Consider the following 23,188-nt stretch of genomic DNA (forward strand, 5'->3'; position numbering starts at 1 on the left):
GGGGTTTCCAAATGTGCAGATAAAGCTTCTCAACCGGAACCTGCTGATTGTGGCTGGTCAATTAAAAATAAACCAAGATACACACTCACATCCGATTCATTTTGAAGGTACGGTATAATCACACTTCTGCTAACAGCAAGTCATATATTAAGAACACCCTGAACTGACAAACTACCACCAACCGAAACCTTTTTCCATTTGAAACCACAATGGTTTTTACCAAAGTCAAGTACGCAAGAGGATGCATGTGTATCAGAAACACCCAAAGAATCATACACACATCTTACCTACTCTTCGGCAGTCTATTTTTACTGTATGCACAAAGAGATGCGCTCATTTTCTCAACGCCCAATTTCCTTTATTTCAACATCATAATCCCTAATTAAAAAAAAGGAAATAACTCCCCTGGATCAAGGATCCCACTCAAGTCTAAATGTAAGGCTAACTGATCAGAAAGCAGTTTAGCACGCAACGTCAGCTTACTTCTCACAACTGATCATCAGTAACAACCACAATCTTAGGATACTCATTTAAAGCAATAAATACTGTCAAAAACTAATCCCTTTAACCTTTTCAAGAATCTGAACTGCCTGACAAAAATTCCAGACTTGTTTTATGAATAAAGGGGGAAATATCAGAACTCAAATCCAGTCTGATTCTTGCAGAAAATTGCATTCCCCGTGATAAAACAGCCTTTTCTCTCAGAATTAGTGAATAGTCTCCCATAAGACCTCCTGGTGCATTCTAGATATCGTACCCATCAGACATACTGCCGAGTGCAGATGAGAGGAGACTGCTCAAGTTTTGTTTGTGCCAATCACAACATCCTATTGCATCATTATGAGTCTTTGGTTGGAATTAAAAATGACAGATCTTAGCTTATAACGTTCATATCTCTCAAACCTTAACAGTCACTCTGAAGAACTTGGGGTACCACGGAGCTCAGTACTGGCCCCTTTCTGTTCCCCATTTACATGCTACTGGTTGGCTAGCGGGCTGCGCGGTGGTGTGGTGGTTAGCACCGTCACCTCACAGCAAGAGGGTTCCAGGTTCGATCCCTGCCTGGGGCCTTTCTGTGTGGAGTTTGCATGTTCTCCCTGTGTATGCATGTCAGGTTAATTGGTGACTCCAAATTGTCCGTAGGAGTGAGTGTGCATGGTAGTTTGTCACCCGATGATTGCTGGGATAGGCTCCAGCCCACCCGCTACCCGATTAACGGACTGTCGGTATAGAAAATGGATGGATGGTTGGCTAGCTTATTCATGACCATAATGCAAATTACCATTTTTACACTGTTAACACTAAGCAGTACAAGCTGATAAAACCCAGTAAGTTTTTCAGTCCTGTTGGTTCTCATCTAGACAATTATTGCAAAAAATATCATCAATCACAACATGTTGTTCAGTTTGTTTGTTTTTTCCCAGCTTAAGACAATCTAAAACATCTGGTAATTTCTTTTAAGTGCCGACTTACAAAATGATAGATAAATATAGATAGATATATTTTGTCTATTCTTGTTTTCCCTCATTCATTTTCGATACACAGAGGCAAACAACCACACACGCTCACTGTTAGGGTCAATTTAGAATTGCCAGTCAGCCTAACATGCATGTTTTTGGACTGTGGGAGGAAGCCAGAACAACCAGAGAGAACTCATTCTTGCATGGGGAAACCATGCAAACTCCAAACAGAAAGGCCCCAGCAGAGACCAGGCTTTGGGAGCCTTCTTGCTGTGAGGCGACAGTGCTAATCTCCACACCATTACGGAGCCCTCTTTCCTTTACCTATCAGGTTTTATAATCATTTAAAAATCTTACTGCTCACCTTCAGCCTTGAACAGCTTTGCCCTGAATTGCGTCTCAGACTTACTAACCTGGTATGATCCGTCCTGATTTTTCAGATTCACTCATGCCAATTCTTCCCAGATATCAGTTTTTGATAAAGGGAAATTGGGCCTTTTACATTTGAGCTCCCATCTTATAGAACACTTTGCTCAGAGAAATCAGGCACACAAAGGCTGTAGCTACCTTCAAATCCCAACTTAAAATATTCCTCTTTGAGAGAGCCTTTGGGAATGTCTAATACTTTTATCATTTCATTATTGCGTAACTGTGAACATTCCCCTGGACTGTAACGCACCTTATGCCTTCTTGTAAAGCACTTTGTAATATCCTTTAGAGAAATCATTCTTGTATTACCTGTCTGACCAGCAGACATTCAGCCTGTAGTTCTGCTCCCTCTGGAACAGTTGACTTGAGAGTTCGTTTCTCCTGAGGCACCGTGGATACCTGAAAGGACAAAGGGGTAAGGGAGGATTGGTTAACCTCTTTTTCAAATAAGGCCATGTCTGCCCAAAAACACTCAAGATAACCTCAAGACTTTAAAATGGTGATATTATGGTGGCCACGGACATTTCTTCTAAACCTTTTAAGGGTTTGATGAGTACAAAAACAAAGTGTGATTCATAGAGTAAATTTAGTTTTGATTGATATATTGAGACTTACACAAGAGGAAACGTAAAATCTTTCTTTCTTTAAGAAGACTGGCATTCTTCCAACACATGAATGAGCATTAAAGATGTACTGTGGTCAGTGTTTGGCAGTTAAGCCAACACAAATGTTATCTATCCCCTTTAAATAAAGGACAACAAATACCACTGATATTTGCCATGCACGGCTAGAAAAAAAATAAATAAATAAAATGAAATCACATAAATATGCATAAATATTCAGAATATTAATTCAATAATTATTTTCAGTTTCCTTTTCTCAGCATAAACTGGAGAACTAATCATTTGACCTATGAATCATGCAGCTTTAATTACAAAAGAGTATATTTACGATCCATGAAACAAAAAAAAATCAATTCAATCTTTAGGATGCATATCCATATTCAGAATGCAATGCTGAGGTATACCTCCCTGCACCTCCATGCAGAAAGGGAATAGAAACAAGTAAGCATAAAGAGGCACTTTGATTTAGATGTTTTGCAATCAGCTGGCCACAGCTCTGAGTTCACCAAAGAGATGGTAAGGAAGCAGATCAAGTAAATGCCTTTTGCTCATTAGCAATAGCTTGGCAAGCCACAGTCGCTTACAAGGATGGAAACTGTAGACATAAAAACTAAAAGCTGAGGAGATTGCTTAGCAGCCAAACATAGCTGTGAACCAGTGGGGTCATAAAATTAAGCTTCATCTCTGAGGTCCATAAGCAAATTAATCCTGTTACCACAAGCAGCCAATTAGGCCATTTACTGTGCAATGGATGTGTATCTGTAGCAAAGCATTAGCACAGTAATGCAGGTAATGAATAAACAGCGAAAGGAACCAAGAGAGAATAAGCAACTGACAGTAATGAAAAGTATACAATTAGTGTGAATAAATCATGGGGTTCTGTGACAGAGTAAAATCTTGGCACATACTTCCTTTTAAACAGTATATAATGTCAAATTCACAGCTGAGACTTTGCTGTCATTTCTGTAAACAAATAAAAAAGTCTAAATACTTTGTAGCTTCTTCTAGTCAAAGGAAACTTGAATTCTTGCCCAGGTTCCAGCTCAAATAATCATTGATACAATTGTCTAAAATAGACTACAGCTGCATTTGTGACTGTTGGAGAAAGAAATATGTACATGTGTTGACAGATTAAATGCCTAAAGAAGTTTTTGCCAATGAAAAGAAAATAGATCACATTGATATAATCCAACAAAAGCTCAAGACTGAAATAAATTCCTAATCTTGGTGTCTTTTAAACACAATATAAAAGTAGAATTACTATATATATATAGATATGTATATCTATATATATATTATTTAACCAAGAATGTTTTCCTCCTGATCAGAGAAAGATCACAACAAAAACACTTACTGTAAAATCATTGTCAGGGAACAGGAGCAGTTCTCTGAGAGGATCCTCCTTCAACTCATCCCCCAGCTCAGAGATGACAGCCTCATAATCGAGAGGATCAATCACCTTCGGCTTCTCCTGCTGCGAATGGAAACACAGAGACTTGATCAATATTCACCCGTGGCTGTGTGTCTCACATCAGTACAGTAGTACAATAGAATAAAATAAGATGCAATCCAACAAGATGCAGTACAATGTGATGTGATACAATACAGTATAATAGGACCCGATACACTACAATATGAAGCAATGAAAAGCCCTGTGAGAGACCGTTTTCTTGATTCTGCTGTTTTCTTCATTTCTAGCCATTACTATTCACATGATAGTTAAAATGAGCATGTGTACAACAAAAAAGATAACCTGCATTATATTTCTTGGACTGTCCACTCCTCTCAGCAGCAACATTAAAACCCCTCTAAAATTTGCGCCTTAATTCCAATACCCAAGCAATCCTCTAGTGCAATGCCTTATGATGCAGTACAATACCATTCAGTGTATTGATAAATGGACTGTATTTGTATAGTGCTTTTCTAGTCTAATTGACCACTCAAAACATTTTTACAGTACAAGCCTCATTCAGTCATTCACACACACATTCATCAATATAGCTTCACGGGCTATGTTGTGCTTTTTCTCTGTCACACACATGTACACACCAATGGGTGCATCAGAGGCAACGTGGGGTTCAGCGTTTTGTACAAGGACAGTTTGACATGTGGTTTGGTGAAACCAAGACTTAAACTGCCAACCCTCAGATTCTTCCTTCGTAGCTACAGTGATACAAAATGATTAAATATCGCAATATCTCATTTGTTAAAAAAAACATTTTTAGTTTTAGTTAGTTTAGAATTCTACACAGTTAGAGTTATTAAAGAGGGAATTAGTCACAGCAAAGTTCACATGACCCACTCATAATCTCAACATTCTGCAAAAGTTAAAAATTGTCACAATCATGACTTCCTATGTTTTGCCATGAGATCATTTGGACCTAAATAAGTTATAAAGGAAGTAATGCTTCAGCTGAAATATACCTTTGACACGCTTATGCTTAGCAACTGAGTTTAAAAAAAAAAATAGATCTATATAAAATAAACAACCCACCAAGAACTTCTGAAATGAAATTGTACATCAGACAACATTAGTCACTGTAGGCTAACTTTCTCTAGTTTCACAAAAAGTGACGACCAAAATCTACCTTGGACATGTGGTGAGTGTCACAATAGAGTCAATTACTTCTGTCATTCATGTGAGACAGCAGCAACAGCAAAGTGAGGGGTGGAGCAGGTTGTGGTCAGAAACACAGAGGAAGTTATGATCTCTAGCTTGGTTGACACTTAGAGTGCAGGCCAGGCTTAAACATGCCACAGCAAGATCAACAGTTTAAACAGGTCTCTTGGCTCAAAAGCAAAAGAAAGCACAGGGAACATTACAGTTCTCTACAAAAGGTGACCATGCCCTTCAATAATCTCTCTCTCTCTCTCTCTCTGTGCACTGCTCTTACCAAAGCCGTCTAAAACTGAATCCCTCTTGTTTAACACTAAAAGTCAGCACACTTTAGTCTCCATCAATGCAGTGTACAGCTAGTCAACATCAACAGCTGTTCTTCACGGTTTTCGTTCGTCGTTTCTATTCAGTTATAAAACTTGCTGAAACAATGCATCTTTGCATCAATTATATTCCAGCAAATATGAGGGCTGATTATCCTCTAGGAAGTATAATTTGGTTAGGCAAATAAAAACGCATACAAAATTAAGAAATCGAAGAAAGTAGACTAAAAAGAGGACTAAAGGAAACAAACAACGACATTGTTCAAAATTGATGTAATCAGAAAACATTTGAGAACAAAACATGTCATTAGATCAGATAAGAGCATAGCAACAAGCAGGTGAGCGCATGAAGCTTGAGATTTCAGTCTTGAGAACGGAACTCTTCTCAAACCCCTGTGACATCAGAGTAAACGTTGAAGGGAAAAGTCTGGCTTCCCCCTAATGAGATCCCATGCTGTATTTTACTCTTTGTAAAGTTGAATTAGATCCACAAGACTTGCAGCATTAGTAGATATTTTAAATGCAAACTACTCTTTTATCAGACTCTTTCTGTCATAATCAGGCTAAACAAACAGTAACAAATATATATTTTAAAGAAGAGGAAATGAAGTACACAACAATTATTACAAACACGGTACCAAGGACACAGAAAGTTAGTCAAGAGTCCGATAAATGTACAGTGTATAAATCACACTAATCTCTCACAGGCTATCAGAACATCACACTCATTAAACACTATGTGAGAGTGAGGCGTGACACAATAAACTCAAGGAAACATATAAATACATACAATACTCAGTCGGTTGAAATCCGATCGAACTCGTTTGCTCTTTATTTTCCTCCTGAAGGTGATTTTGCTCCTGAAGCTCATTGCCAGCTGAATTAAGGTTACAGTTTTACCCCCCAAAAAAATTGCTGAAGTAAATGAGAACTATACAAAACACGCATTGAGGGCATGTGCTCTTTCAGAAGCAGAACTGACGATCAGTTTGAGTTTGTGTCGGCACACGTGGATGTAGAGGAAGTTGATGTGGGATTGTCCAACACACACACATACACACACACATAACTCATATACGCACACAGACAGCAAGAAAATCCCCTGTGAGCAAGAAATCAACCAACCAGCTTCTCCAGTTTCACCAAGTTTTTGATGCTGTTTTGAGATGATTCAATCTGAGGTAGCAGCTTTAACTTTGTATCCTCCACTTTAAGAAAAATACCAAAAAAATAATGCAGAATAGTTGTATTTATTCTATTAATTTACTTATCTTCTTTAGTTCATATTTAGGTTAACATCAGCAAGGTGTTTGCTGAAATATACAGATTAAAAGGAGCATAGAGACCTTCCTAACTTCCTGTTCTGAAGTTAGAGTAAATCTCTTGACATGACAGTGTTTGCAAGTCAGTGTATACGTAAAACTCGTATGAAATTTTACTTTAGAACATACAGCGGATGAAAAGTATTTTCAAATTGAGACACAACTTAAAACAGTTGATATATCAACAGAACCAGACAGTTATATTTGTCTGCTTACCCACTGACAGCCACTTCCCCAGATTAAACCTCATAGCAGAACAGAGCTCTATGCAAGAGGAAACAACTTTTGATGATACAAACTTTTGTAAAAAATTTTAACCACAGTGTATGGTTTTGCTCTTTTGCTGGACACAAAGAAGCTTGTTACAGCAGTAATGGGAGAACAAATCGTGCGGGATATAGATCAGGTTCTGTTGCATTTTCACTTTACTCCCCACAGTTCTACTTTATTGTTTTTTGTTTTCCTCTCACAACTTTTTAATCACATGACATGAATATTGGCCCGGTCTTAATACTTCACAGGAGTCAACTCATTCTCGCTGATCTTGGCTATTTTTATTCACACAATGCTTAAATAAACTAATAAAACTTTAGATATATGGACTACGGTTGGAGGAACAGTTTCAAAATATTAACTTTGTAAAAGGTGATTTTCCTGCACCATCAATGGGACACATTAGGGGCATAGCATAAGCATCTACAGGCAAACATAAACAAAAGCTACCTATGAGGAATGAGGCTTTAATTAACATAAGAGCAATGAAAATCTTCTAAACATTTGACAGTAATTAAAATGGCAGACTCAAACCAGTCGCAGTCAAGCAACATAAAGTGGGAGAATTTACATTAACCTGTGTATAACAGGCAATAGTCACAAATGCAATGACTGTGCGCTGAGCTGAGTCTTGTTAAAGGGGAAGCTAGTTTTTTTTTTAACCTCGACCTTATTCCTGGCATTAAATATGTATCTACTCACCAATAACAGTTTGGTGAAAGTCGACGTCCTTCGGAAGATATTTAGATTACTCGAGATCCGTGTATATCCATATAATGGGAGAGAACAGGGGCATAGACAATACAGCCTCTAAATAAGACATTATTTGTCTTTATTTCACCAATATTTTAAGACGAATGAATACATGAATGCGTACTATTGCACTGTTAGCTAATAGCTGCTGTGTTGTTGTTATTGGCCACTATTGGGGGGGGCTTATAGAGGGCTTTCTACACACCCGTCTACTGGGATGACGTCATCGACGCACGCTGCTGCAGCACAGCTTATTTACTCCGTGCTCTGTGACAGTCGGCTAACTTCACACAGAGTTTGCTAATGATAGTTCTGTGCAACATGGCAGGATATTTATCAGATTTTGACGATGTGGACGACAACTTTGAGTAGGATGGATGTCCTTACCGGAGTGAATGAGCTGTGCTGTGGCGGTGGGCGTTGATGACATCATCCCAGTAGACGAGTGTGTAAAAAGCCCTCTATAAGCCCCCTGATCAACATATTTTATGCCAGAAATAAGGTCCAGGTTTTAAAAAAAAAAACAAAAAAAAAAAACCTTCCCCTTTAAGATATCATGTGTTTTATGACTTTTATGAAGTGAAAGCTTAAGAAGACATGACAGCTGTCTAGAAAATAGACAGGTCCTGACAAATGTTTCTGGCTGATGCTGTTAAGTGTGGAGACTTGACGATACCTTAACCAACATAATGTATAGCCATACTGTAAACTGTTATGCGTGCGGCGGCATTCTTACATTGGTTGTCACATTTCTAACTTCATGATACATTTTGTTCTTGACCTCCATTACAGTAGTACAATTTGGTCATGCCATGTCAAAGGACATGACAAGAGAGTTAGTACACTTTCAGATGGTTTTTATAGCAATGTAGCAACATTTTCTTTGGGTGGTATAAGTTGTCAAAACAAAGACATCAAAACTTATTTTCAACTTGCTTGAAAAGTGACATCATTCAGTGCATTGAATAACAGCAGTCATAGATATTAATTAAAAACTCATTCATGTTCGTGAAACACTTTAGTTTATGCACATCTCCTGAAATTGCTCACATGTCTGTAGCTGATGTTCATTAAATAATGAACCAACAACGTGGCCCTGAACATTCAAAAGCACAGAACACCTAAGTCTACTCTTTGTTTTCTTAATTACATTTTTTTAATAAGTCTTTGATGCTTTGTACCTGAAACACTGAATAATAACTACGCTCTTAGCAACACACTCCTTGAAGTCTATTTCATGTGTGCAGCATTAAGCTCTTCTTTCACTCTTTCCTTCACTCCAACCTTCCACTGATCCAGCTGCCTCAGCTGGCTTCATCCCTCTCTTTCCCTTCTCTATAGCGTCCCCATCTCATCCTCATCAGCCTTCATTTATTTCCGTTTTGATTCTCTGTCTGTCTCTACCCCACTCCCTTGTTCTCACCCTGTTAAACATCCCCTTTAACATCTCTCGTTCAGCCTTCCTCCCTCATCATGCTCAGTAGGGGTGAGGAAGCGTGGGTGTTCATGTTGGTAAACTACAGCTGTAGGGAGAGCACAAACAGACACTACTGGTTCACATGGCTCAGCATGCCTGTCCTCCAGCTTAACTGTGAGCAAGAGTCTGTTTGAACTTAAGCAGAAGAAAAATAAATAGAAGTTAAGGAATAATTAAGACGGAGTGGACAGTTAAGAAAGAGAGAGACCAGGAGAAACGTCTGTGGACACAAGCTCAAGCACAGATTTAAGAGCTGATCATCCTGTTAAGGCAAAGATGTGAGAAAAATGTGACAAAAAAATAAGGGAGAGTGAAAGAAGAATCTAAAAGATTGATCGGGAGTAAAAAGAGGGAGATAGAAGGGGACAGAGACAGCGGCTGACACGACAGAGACAAGCACAGACAGAAGCCATCTGCTTTACATCATTAGAGCAAAACAGGCTCTGGTAGGGACAATGTGGGATTAATAGGGATTCATACTTTTAAGACAAGTCAATCCTATAATTAAAAAACAAACATGACGATAACAAAAAAAAACTACAAAGTGCTTGCTGCTTTGTTAGAGACAGTGGATTGTGAGTTTGATTGAGTCAGTGGTCCAGTGAACATTTGTTTTATGGTTAGATCAGCAGTGCGTTAGACATTTTGCAGAACCACAAGGAACACTGCTTTCACTCTAAGAAGCACGCATCAGTGATGGTATTGGTGTCCAATTTTGTATATGGCAGCGGAGACTGATGTGTGCTTCAGCCCCTTTTTATCCTCTGTACGTCTGCCACTATCAAGAGGAGAGACAGCTCCGTGGAAAGATGCACAGACAGCAATGTTTTTGCTTGATACATAAAAGTTGCAAAGAAATGGGCTATCGTCCAGATGATGACCTTCAGGAAAGGTCTTGCATATTTCAGCAAAACACTGCACATGTTACAAAATAATGACTCTGAAGAGAAAGAATGGGGCTGCTAAACTGGCCTCTCTGTAGGTAAGTTGCCATCCGTTGAAAAAAAAATAGCATGTTATGAACAGAGAGTTCCAGATTTTCACAAATGTTGCAAATGTACTCCTCAGTTTCTTTGTGTTTTTACAGAATGAAATCAAAAGAAGAAAGTGAGACCAGGCTACCTGCTTCTGGGCCAACTTTCTGAGACATGTTTTCTGGCATCAAATACAAAATGAACACTCACACATACAAAGAAAAAAAAGATTAATCTCCTACTGTGATAAGGAAATACTTTACTTTTAAAAGACCAGAAAACTGCAGAGTAGGTGCACTAGTTTTGAGTGCTACCTGGCCTGAATAGCTGATGTTCCCAAAGCAAAAGAATCTGCAGGCTGGCATGATTTTGCAGTGAATCTTGCATTTTGTTCACCACAGAGACCAACAAACGAGCACCATGAGAGACAGGGTTTAAAGGTAAGGAAAAGGGGAGGGGAAACAAAACTGTAAAAGATCTCCCCACTGCCAAAGCTCAAACATTTTCCCACAGGGTTTAAAGAAACTAGGAACTAGGAAATCTGGCCAAGAATAGTTGATGCAGATACCAAACAGATGGCTGGCGTGCATAATGCACTGAAAGAGAAGTAAGAAGAAACACACGTGTGCCTTCATGTAATACATTCGTCAGTTCCCTTTCTTTCATACATGCATTCATTCATTCACTCAGCGAAACATTTCTCATTCACTATATCAATAACAGTTCGTCTAAATTGCTATTTTTATCATCTTCTCTGTGAGCCATATGCACAGAAAGCAGATTTTTTCCCACAGAAACTAGATTCCTCATGTCTGACCCCATATGCCTCCCCCCCCCCAATTCTCCTCCTTCCATTTCCGTCCCTCTGCATCCCAGCTGTGAGGGCAAACAACCAGGCCCAAATCCCAAATCATTGATAATGCTTCAAATATCCGATGATACATAAGAGGAAGTTGGACAAGGAAAGTAAAAATTATGCAGAAAGCCAAGCAGCAGATGCAAAAGCTTCAAATCTGTCCAACTGAAAATAGACTTTTTCCATCGACTGACTTTTTCTTTCTTTATCGTTTAAAATCCACAAAAAAATCATACACAAACACATCAAAATATGACGCCATTGAGCATACAATAACTTCACTGCAACATAATATAGATCCCACTACCTGCCCACACATAGATTTGGCAGTTAGAAGTGCAGTCATGCTGGTTACCATTACAATGATGGTCAGAGGTGAGTTGGTTGTAGTGTAACCCTCTAGTGTGGGAGTTGCAGCTTCCACTGACATCTGGTCCTGTCGTGAACACATGTGACCGCAGTCTGTTCCACCTACTGAGCGCAGGAGCAGGACCACACTGGCCGAGCAACCCATTCTCTGCTGCCGTCGCCTCCCAGTCTGACCCAGTGTGGTAGTGCAGGCTTCACCTGAGCTTTTCCTGGTCTTTTAGAGCTGAATTCAGTTTAGCCCCTGGTCCAGCCAGAGGTGAAGTGCTCTGCTCAAGCCAAGTACAATACCTACGGCTCCATCCAACCCCGCCTCACCTTCCCCTCCAGCTTAACTTCAACCAGTCCTGCTTTGCAAGCTTTATCAGCTTTTCCTGAACTGCTCTGCTCCAGGCTCTGACTCCTAATGTTGCTGTTGCTGAGCTGACACACTGGCAGCCCTACATGTCTCTCTGCCTTCCTTTCTCTTTTTTTCCTCTCTCTCTCTCGTCCTCCAACACACACACATTCTGCAGCTGTGTGTGGTTCAACCCAGTCTAGCTCATCTAACAAATCACGCTCTGCAATAGCTGTCAGCTGACCAGAACCAGCTGCTGCACAGACACAGACTCGCACACAAACTCAAGCCGACATAATTTTTCAGATTTTCATTCTGCTGCTCTATCTCTCCATTTGTCTCTCAATTACACCAGCCCTTTCAAGTTGGAGTTCTGCTGCCTGTGTTTGTGCTTTTGTGGCTTCTGCACTAAAGACCTGCAGATGCCCTAGAGTCCAGATTCTACACAATAATGTTGACTGGGTAAAATAAATCATTGCTTTTCTAAAGAAAGACTGCAGAGATCTGGGTGTGTGTTTATGCATATGCATGTGTCTGCTACAGTCCTGTTGCAGGGGAAGTTGGCAGAGAGTGACACTCTGGCGGGAGTGAGAGGTTATTGAACGCAAAGTGGATGGAAAATGGGGAGTGGGTGGCTTTTCAGATGAAGCATGCATGTGGCGTTTTAGGACTGTAGAGCTAACATCTGAAATCCAACTAACTTTAGTTCAGCACGCAGAACGGCATGAAGACATTGACGTATTCCATGCATCAAATTCCATTACATCCCCTGGATGTTTGATGCCAGCGACATGCACTTTCACCACTCTAATTTTTCTCATGTCACCATAACATCTGGTCTAGCTTTATTCTTCGTGCTCTATTTTCACTGAGCGTGGCTGAACTGGAGGAAAAGAAAGAGCATTCTCAGGAGAAAATGGTTTTCATATGTTTTACAGCAATTTGAAATCCTTGTCATCATAAAATCCCCTTTTGTGTTCTGTGCCAGTTGTACTTGTTGAACCAAAGGCAGACTAAAACATGGATTTTTTTCGTGAAACGTGGGTGCAACAGTGCTTGAAGACGAGTTATGCTGCCTTGATTTTGGTTTAACATTCACTGTCATCTTTTTCAAAACACTGGAGCCAGTACGTCTGTGTTGAGAATAAAAGACTGAGCTGAAGCGCAGTGAACCAGACCAACAAGCTTACTGTGATAGACCGAGACACCTGTCAATCAATCACTCTTTAAAAAAAATACATCTCCTATGAGCAGTCTTTGCTCAGTACAAGAGTTCTCAAAATAATCACTAAGAAGTTCATTGATGGAGGCAAAACTCACTTCAGAGACTTACGTATTATTGAAATAACTTAATAACACACTGAGAGCATCAAAGTACAGATAAGATTTATCCATTGACTGACATTTATTTTCATAAACCCCGTCATTCAGAAGGTTCATCATTATGCAATTCGGTGCTTTTTTTGGGTGCACATAATCAAACGAGACAAAGCCCAAATGAACAAAATAACCACTCATCTGCATAATGGGATTACAATTAAAGTATTTCATGAATTAAAGTTTATAAATGTGAGATGCAAGATAAATGAGGGGGGTTATGTGATTGTATATATAAATAGCTTTACGAGCTATGTTCATGCATTTAAAACTATTTAGCTAACAGTGGCACTCGGAATGATTTGTAATGTTCATTTAAAGATCAATACATTTAAAAAAGACATGTTTCATTCTACCAAAACTGTGAGTAGAAAGCATTAGAACAGAAATTTAGAAACACAACATGAGTCATATGGGAGATTATTTTACAAATAAAGGTGTATGTATGCATAATTTTAAATGCCATCAGCAGGGTTTACAAGTTTTACATCAAATATAGTACATTTGCACACTCTTGGTTGTCTGCAGTGAGCAAGAGGTAACCATGGGGATGTTGGTAAGGTCATGATTAGGGTCTTTAGTGTCTATGTCAGAGTGGCAGAAAATCCCACCCACCACCCACATGCTTGATCATTATTATAATGCTTTACATCGTTAAATATAAACAGCACAACACACATAAACTCACACCAAAGCATGCACATGCAGAACTGCAATCCACCTCCCACACAGTGCACAAATATCAACATGCCCCACTCAGTAGGAGATGGCGGGGCATGGATCCAATGTAACATACAAAGTGGAGAAAAAGGGAAACATTAACATAACACCCTAACCCTAACCTCACACATCATCAGCTCCTCCTCACCGCCTCTCCCTAAAGGCTACTCAGTGTAACGTGCTTTATAGCAGCAGCTATTAGACACAGAAGCAACAGAGATTAGCTTTGTTTGTATGCCAGGCTTCTACAATGGTCCTGTCATGCAAATATGCCCACACAACCATGTTTTCTGGTAGCCAGCAAAGTGCCCATGTTACACAGCTATCTTGATGTTGTAGTCTCATTCGCTGTGCCTGCCTTTCCAAACAAGTTATAATATTATGTGAGCTGCTGTGAGCAAGTTCTATCCAACCTCTGCCAGATCTTAGATGAATGAATTCAAGTTTCGAATAAATGATGCTACGAAAATCTTCTTAGTAGGAGGTTAAGCAAGTAGGATTTAGTTTACTACGTAATGTGAATGTGATGTGAATGTGAATTGTTCTTGGCCCTGTGATGGACTGGTAACCCCTCCAGTGTGTACCCTGCCTTTTGCCCAATGGCTGCAGGCTTCCCCTGACCCTGAATTGGACTAGGTATAAGCTACTTTAGTCTTCTTCTTCTTTATAGCATATTATCTTTTCATTTCAGTTGTGTAGATCATTATCAGTAACATCACCGAGATATTTATTGTAGATGTTAGTTTTAGTCCCAAGACTCAATGCTGAGTGCAGGCTTTTCCTGTCTGCTGCTGACAAGAATTATTTCAGTTTTATCCGTTTGATGAGGGGAGTTTTTTTTGCATTCAGCTTACTCCTCTGCAAAGCAAAAGCACAGAAAGACTACATTGGACCAAAATCATTAGTTACATCTCTGTGTCATAATGTAGCTCTATGATATCTGATCAAATAGAAAAAAAGGGGGAAGTGTGGATGGGCTGAATAGAAGGCACACAGGAACTGATCCTTGTGTATGTCAAGGCAGTTCTTTCAGACTGAGAATAACTTCACAATATTAACTATAGACCTCCTGCCTTCCAAGTACGATCTGGATCAACTGAGGTACATTCATAAGGACCCAATTTTTCAAGTCTCAAAATGATTTATTTATCCATTAATTTATTATTGATGTAAGTTCTGATAGCACTCAGACTATACAAATCTTTCTTCAGGGAATCTAAAATCTTTACCAAGTAGTTGTTTCTGGACTTTGCACTGCTGGGTCCCTACTTGGGAAAGACTTCCTCTGTTCTGTGTGGCATGACACAGAGGTGTTAGGTGAGAGAAAAAGGCTGTCTAATTGTGTGTGCTGTCCTTCACCCTTACCCACTCCTTCTTGTTTGGATAAGCCAGCCCAAGGACATGACGTAGGTAGGCACCAAGCACTCTAGATAGGAGGATGTTTGCCTGAACAACATTAGGTGGAGAGAAGTCTTTATGAATCTAAAATATATTGAAATTGTGAAATAGGGTCTGACATGTTAACAGTCAAGTTTGTTTTTTCCCCATAAAGATTTCCTCTGCATATGGTTTATGTAACTGTTACTGGTGAAGTTGTTTTTTGTAGTTAAAATTCTAATATGACTCATTTAAACTTTCAAATAAAAGAATAACAATCGCATATGTTCATGGTACTTTTAGGATATTTGTCAAATATGACAATACCAATAAAATAAACTGTTGGGAGTATATTGTGCATGTTTGTGCTTACACACTATGTGAGCTTACACGTGTGTCCTTGTGTGTGACTGGAATTAAACTGTGTAAGTCTGAAACTCTGTAGAAGATTACATCATTGGGGTGTGCGGGGCAGAGTGCTCCCACCATTTGTGGAGTTAATATATTCCAGCTGTGGAACCTCAGTCACTATAATCCCTCCGTTCCCAGCTGAACTTTTAACTCTCCCGAACAATACAAACGACGATACGCTTGTAGGCAGTTTGATGTGAGTGTGCGTGTTGTATATGTATGATGGGTAACTATTAAGGCAAAGGACAAACATAAGCAGATTCACAGACTTGAAATACTTCAGTCAACCGGGCCAAGTACGAAACCATAATCCATTAAAAGTACTGCACGCTGCCTTGTAAGCAGTTAGCTTTGCTATAGTTAGACTCCCTGTAGAGCTAGAGGCTGACTCATGGCAGCAGTATTTGATGTGGTGTGGTGCTGCACTGAATTTACTTGGGAAAACACTCTTCTGTTCCCATGGTAACCACAACAGGAAGGATGCTGCCACTCAAGAGTGCTAGTTACTCAGAAGAATACCGTTTGGCCCCTGGCACTCACAGAGAAACAAGGGGGACACAAGGTCAAACTCATTTTATGCCTGCAGTCTCCATAGTTGCACTCTGATGTGTTGCAGAGGTGGAGAAAGTTCATTGACTGCACTGAAAGGAAGTGCTCAAAAACCTCAGCAGCTGAAGACAAATACAGTCAGGAGGAGAATTCAGAAGGCTACAAGTGGGGAATATTTTTAGATTTTTATGTTTCAGTCTGGCTTATTGTGCCAATATCCTTGACAAATGTATTCAGGTGATTAGTGGTAAAAAAAAAAAGAGAAAAGAAGTACTGGGCAGACATAAGATAATGGAGAGACATGCAGTTATAAGATATCACCATCAATGTGCAGTGACTATCTTATCTGACACTCTGAAACAATATCCCATCACTAGTGATCGTTTCAAAGTCATTCTGCTGTTCTCAGTAAAACCTCACCAGGCAGATGCCACACCACAAAACACAAACTCACACAAACAGGAAGGCAGATCAGGTGTAAACGGAGTATGTTTCTATTTCTTTTCTTTTTGACATGATTAATTTTTCAGTGATGTTTCAGGTGTTTCTCAAGAAAAATGAGTTTTTAAAGAATCATCTGTCTCAAATGGCCTTCTTTTTGATTTTGTTTCTGCACCCTCTGTTTGTAGTCAACTAGATAAATTATGAGTGCCTGGTCAGTTGCAAAAAAGTGTAGAGTTATAAAACAATGTTAATGTGACAATGTGGTTATGAAGTAGTATTAATCAAATATGTGATCTCGTAATCCTACAATTGTGTCACTGTGTCCTGGATCAGACTTCAGAAAAAAACAGGAAGACTACTGTCTATTGTTGAAGTAGTAGCAGTGGTTCTGATTGGAGCTGTTGCCTGGAGGTAACAGGAAGAGCAGAGCTACAGCACAGTGCCAATGCCATCTAGTGCTGAGGACTCAACACAGCAGCATGTGTGGATGAAGACAATGTGCCCTCCTCTGCCAGTCTTCTCACCTCTGCATAATTATTGCTCCTTTTTTTCTTTAAAGAATTGCCACCAGGAGGCGCTGTGCACCAGAGATACTATCTTTTCTTCTGGCAGCTGGTTTGTTTAGAGAAGGAAGCTATTAAAATGTCTTTAACTAGAACTATAGTCCTGAGGCAGGAGGGATGTTGGGGGAAGGGGCAAGCGAGGGGAGATGAGATGAAAAATATGGTAGAGGGGCAGCAAGTAAGGAACAACTGCTGGGGCATTTTTAGAAATTTCCATTCACTCTCTTTAGAGTCATTTCCCACTTGAAATCAAAAGCAAAACTTGAAACAGAAAAGGACAAAAAACACCAGCGAAGCTCAACTCCATTTACCATCTACTCATATCACGCTCCAAAGAGCTGTAGAAATGTTTTCCATTTTTCATATACAAATACACGAGAACCTTATTCACGTGACATTTGAACAAACCAGTTTATACAGCATCAGCTGGCAAATTAGATCAAATAGGGCTCGACAAAGGATTCCATTCAGGTATGAGTGGAAGCAAAATTAATCTGTAGCCATAAACTTTATGTAAAGCAAAAAGTTCGATAAAAAAGTTTTTCACATACTGTTTGTTTGTATTTTGTTGTTGTTTTTATAGTAGGAAATAAAGGTGGCTTACTATATATGGCAAACCTGGCTCAAGTCCACATCAATTTGCCAGGGCAGTAAGCCACCAAGATCTTGACACTTCATCAAAATATAAATAAGCACCATTTACATTTCTACATAATATTGCTGCAACTATCCTAATGTTTCCTTATGTACCGCTTTTGCAAGCCGAGTGTTCATAGAGGTAACTACAAAAACAGCATGTACCTGTCCACCTGTCTGATTTGCTTCGACCTCAACTCACTGACTCCAGCATGCATAAATATGCATCATAAAAGAAAACAAAAAAATCCAACCTCTGAGAAATGAAAAGCAGCCACAGAGAGAGCAGCAGTAACACAAACAATATCACAGCACTGGTGCCTCATTAATTCAGTCTCCGACATGGCATCTCTCCACATCTCCCCGTTGTTCTCTCCTCCCTTTTGTCCTGTCTCAGGACTCAATGTAGATGACGGAAGTCACCGGCTTCAAATGTACTCTAACAGTAAACATTTGCAAAAGCAGCCATCTTCTGTGAAGTTGAATATACACTTTTTTTTCCATCTGTACAACAGAGGCATTTTTATTTTTTTTTAATGATTCACTTCATGCCTGGGCCACTGACACTAGGAAACCCTAACTGTTCCTCAAACAATTATCCCAAATGATTTCTGTTTCCTGTAACTCTGCTAGCTTGAAAAATGTGTCCTTACCCTGAACTTGGCATATTCATCCTAAACCAGGCCCAAGCCAATATTTACTTTTATGCAGTCATGCCAGGAGCGCACACCAGTACAATGGATACTGTAGTAATAAACTGCTATAGTTATGAGCCTTAAGAACAATAATATCAGCGTGATTCTGGACAGCGTTTGTTCCATCTACATAGGCACTGTAATTAAAAAAAAGCCTTACTTTAAACGCTTACTTTGCAATAAATCATTCAGTCATGACACCTACATATGACACCTACACAAAGCCTACATGTAACCTCTGTGTAACCTCCACATCAGCGCTAACAACCTACCAGACGCCCACTCAGCACTGCTCTGTCTCCCTGAGGTCCCAGTTTAGACTGAGGACGCAGCTGCCCTGAAGATTTTTCCTCATGCTCATTATATGTATTATCCTCCTTTACCTATTCCCTCCTCCTCCAACCCCCCATCTACTATCTTACAGACTCAAAATCTGCCTCCCCTTCATGCTTTCTTCCTATTTCTTTAGCAGATCCCCTTTCGACTCCTTGTGACAGTTAAGGCACTCTAAAATTGAGGTACAGCACGCACACAAAAAGATAGAGGGCAAGAAATACAATACTGAGACAACACGGACATACAGCAAACCTGTAAATCAAGGATAAGACAACATTCCTACAGATTCCTGCCCTCTGACATAATCACTATATGGTTTCCTCACCTTTTACTGTCTTCAGTTTTTGAGTATTTTGGCTCTGGGCTATGCTAGAGGACAGATGTCAAGGTGACACCTCTTTGTGTTCGTCAATAGGAATAACAATGAGCGGGATTTTGACACTAATTGATCTCTACATCTGTCACGTGGCTGAACATCTGCTGGCAGATGCATATATGTGATAAATGGAGGACCACACTGACCATTGCAGCCTTAAGAATCATTATAACTCATATAGACTTAATCTGAGGTTGAACCACTGTAAAGTTGTATCTGTTTACTACTGAGGACACCCTGTGCCACTGGCAGACTTGGATAAAGTATTAAATTTCATAAGGGTATTTAGAAACAACAATGCCAGGGTTGTCCTTAACATAAAAAAGAAATCTCTTAAACTTGTGCCAGCAGAGGTTAATCTCTACAGGTGAAACTGACAGCTGAGCTGAGAAAGATGGAGGTAATGTGAATAATGTGAAGAATGTTACAGATCTAACAAACAAGAGCACTGTATGGTTTAATCCCTATCATAATGGTGAGCCAACCTCTTGAGAGTATTACGTGTGAGGTTGATGTCATGCCATGTTTTTTTTGTAATTTGGATGTTTTTTTTAGTTGATATAGTTGATAAGAAACTGATAAAAACTAGGTAATAATTTTCTGTTTGGGATTTATAGGAAGGAATTTTCATAGCGCCACTATATACAGTAAGAGCACAAGCAAAAGCTGACTACAGTAGTTTACATAAGCCTGCTGAAATGTTTTATCTGCAGATGAGCTAAACATGCCATCTAACTTTGTTTCTGTGAAGCAGCAAGCTAAATGTTCTGTCTTCATCATAGAAATGCATCTTGCTTGGACGTCACAATTCGCATAATTTGGGAAGCTTACCTAAATTTAAGAGAATTAATGAGAAGAGTGTGATTAACTTTGTTACATGCCAGTTTAAATGCAGCACTGCGGATGGGGGGGGCTCCTAACACCAGGTCAGAGAATCAGATTTATGCTTGGTGGATTGGAGGGCCAAGCTAACAATTCCATACCATGGCAGTTATGATCTGTATGTGCGTGTACTTACCAGGGATTCACTGATTGTGAAATTCTGAGATAATACCAAAGTTAAAAATAACAATTTGGCTGGTGATCAACAGCTGATACCTAATGTTTTACCATCCTATAATGCCAGGGAAAAAGTAAACATGCTTCATAAAAATAACTGAACAGTAGTTTTTAACCTTTTCGTTATACCATTTCTCAATAAGCACACATTTATGCACACAAACGTATCATCAAACTTTTAAAAACAACTCTCATATAAAAAAATGACCTTAAAATAAAAATAAATAAATACATGAAAATGACTGGTTCAAAAGACTTCAACCTGTTACCATTACCAACTGTTTTAGTGTCCTGCAGCCAACATGCTGTGTATGAAGGGAATGACAATATATACAAGCTGATACCAATGTTAGATCAGTTTATCTGTGCATCCCTCGTACTTACACACACTGTGTTTGAATAGCGGACTGTGGATTGATTTTGTGAAGAGTCAACACCACAACGGCAGAGATAAGAGAGCTACGTACCCACCAAGAGAACAGATATTAGAGGCGTAATGATGATCAGTGGACACTAGCTGGACTGATTTTGTAAAGTGCCATATTGATAGATATCTAAGGATAACCAGGAGCATATCTCACCTGGTAGTTTTACAAACTTTTATCAAAGATATGCTAGGATTAACAAATCCACTGCTGCCACAGTTTATTAAAGCGGGATTGGCTCTTCCTGACACAAGAACCAGGAGGAATGAAATGGTGAAAAGGGATTATCAATGGTCTAGCAGTGTTGATCAAAGCTAACAAGGAACAGGTAGAAAGCAGAGTAAATAAAGCTCCCAGTGGATTAGATGCAATAAAAACGTGTCTTTGATGTACAACTTCTTGACTTTAGCATCTGACATTTTATTTACATCGTACCCAGTTGGATTGCTCCTGTGCTCTGTCTGTCTCAACTAGTCCAGATGCTGAATACGGTTAATGAGGGAAAGTCCACGTCTCGTATCACTGCCAAGAAGTGTGTATTAGCATGAGATCTTGTGCGAGGGTAGCAGAGCATGGGGGTCGGACAGCGATGGCAGCAGCATATTCAGGCCTCCTACTCTGGAATGTAGTATGAGGGAGAGAGACAAGACTGCAATTCACTGGCAGAGTCACTGAGCTATTCTTAGTCCAGTATGTGAAGTGGACCCCCACAACCGCTGCATCACCCCCTCCAACAGAACTGTGAAAAGAGTCTGGATGGACAAGTGGTCGGTGAGTTCTATGAAGGCAGGACGGTGAGTCTGGATGAGGAGCTTTAGAGAAAGAGAAAGTGAATAAAAGTTCAGCTTCAGTGATGCAAAGCCTAGTCAGCTAAGTCTAAATGGAGCAGTTCACTGGCTCTGAAGCCTCAACCAAAGAGCCTATTGTGAACGTACATTAGCACAATGCATGGAGCCCCTGGGACCTCTCTCACTCTGTGTCACTCCTCCTCTCATGTGACCTCTCACAAACACTACCATACACACAGGCACACACTTTCTTTCTACTCAGATATCCTACGTGGACATAACAAATTTTTCTCCTCCTTTTAATACAATTCTACAAATGGGAATGTGACACTACAAAGCAATAGCTAAAAGAAGGGGAAAAAAAAGGTAATTTCCTGTGCTGACATCCAGCACACAAACTACTGACATCACTGTGCAGTGCATCAAGCAGGGCTCAAACAGTGGGGGAATTCAGCAGGAGGCAGTTTCAATAGTGACAGTGACAGGCTAAGATTTTTTTTTTCTGCTTTCTCTTTGCTTTTATTTGTCTGTCCTTTCTGAATGAGTCATTGAGAATATCAGGACTGCCACACACCAAGGCCTGGCAGTGCAAGCCCCCTCTACTTTTGGGCAAACATGGCTAATTTGTGTGAAGCTCATTCTTAACAAATGACCTACTCATTTTCCCCAGTGCATAGTGCTAATACATATACACACATGCACATATGTATATATATATATATATATATATATATCAATCACACATACATATATACCATATGGGAGCAAATAGAGAAGCAAACAGCAACATGAATGTTGAAACAGAGTCAGAGATGGGGAAATGGGGTGAGGGGGAGTTTTAACAGGAAGAAGAGAATAAATTCACGTTGCTGATAAAACATCTAAAGTGAAATGTACAAGCATGACAAAGGTGCCACAAAAACCTACACAGCTCAGCGTTGCTGTGCTGACTTGTTCAAAGATCAGAAATGTGTCAGAGACAGAACGAGCATGACATCCTGTTTCACATTATCAGAACATGCACAAACAAAATCTATGAGGTTACAGCCTGAGAATCTGGTTTGACACACTATATAGAGCTTGATTTGATATACACGCAAACTGAAGTGGAGAGGCGCATACAAAGTGAGGTTTCACTTTGACACATCCTTTGCATTTGTTGGAGTGCTGTAGGTAATGAAACACTGAGCAAAAGAAGTGACAGACACACAAACATACAGTAAGAGTAAAGTTCTCTCCACTCAAAAAAGCATTTTGATTCTGTGCTCACCTTTAAACCTAGTTAAAGATGCATCATGTATTTGGCAACCTTGTATACTCATAGATCTTTATTTTTTTTTTTTAAATCAGGGAATTTTGTCAGGAAATGAGTAGTTTAGTTACAATTTTTAAATTGTAACTAAACTGGAAAAGTCATATCAGCATACTATCAAATCATAGGACTTTTTTCTTAAAGCCAGTTTTACTCTAGGTGTCTTCAAACTAAGTTCCATTAGCATTACTTCTGATTTAGCTCTTAATATGTGTCTTTTGAGAATCAGATATCGTGACAGAACATGTAACTGCTAAGTTGGTCCAAAGTACAAAATGTAGCATTTTTAACCAAAAGGATTAAAAAAATT

At 39.5% G+C, this 23,188-nt stretch overlaps 1 protein-coding gene across 6 annotated transcripts in view; it reads right to left on the minus strand.

Moving 5' to 3' along the window:
- Positions 1-23,188, minus strand: part of dock10 (dedicator of cytokinesis 10) — a 59,382-nt gene that overhangs the window by 28,001 nt on the left and 8,193 nt on the right. For 4 of the 6 annotated variants that reach the window (XM_072392454.1, XM_072392455.1, XM_072392458.1 and 1 more), the window contains exons 1-3: positions 11,463-11,869; positions 3,867-3,986; positions 2,199-2,288 (exon numbers count right to left, since the gene is read on the minus strand). In XM_072392454.1, coding sequence (XP_072248555.1) covers positions 2,199-2,288; positions 3,867-3,986; positions 11,463-11,621 — 369 coding nt within the window. In that variant the 5' untranslated portion in view covers positions 11,622-11,869. Of the gene's footprint in view, positions 1-2,198; positions 2,289-3,866; positions 3,987-6,242; positions 6,445-11,462; positions 11,870-23,188 lie in introns of those variants that run through there. The other 2 variants (XM_072392457.1, XM_072392456.1) reach the window with 2 other exon arrangements.

This window comes from Leuresthes tenuis, unplaced genomic scaffold, assembly GCF_036924035.1.
Source record: "Leuresthes tenuis unplaced genomic scaffold, fLeuTen1.0.hap1 SCAF_9, whole genome shotgun sequence".
Taxonomy (NCBI): Eukaryota; Metazoa; Chordata; class Actinopteri; order Atheriniformes; family Atherinopsidae; genus Leuresthes; species Leuresthes tenuis.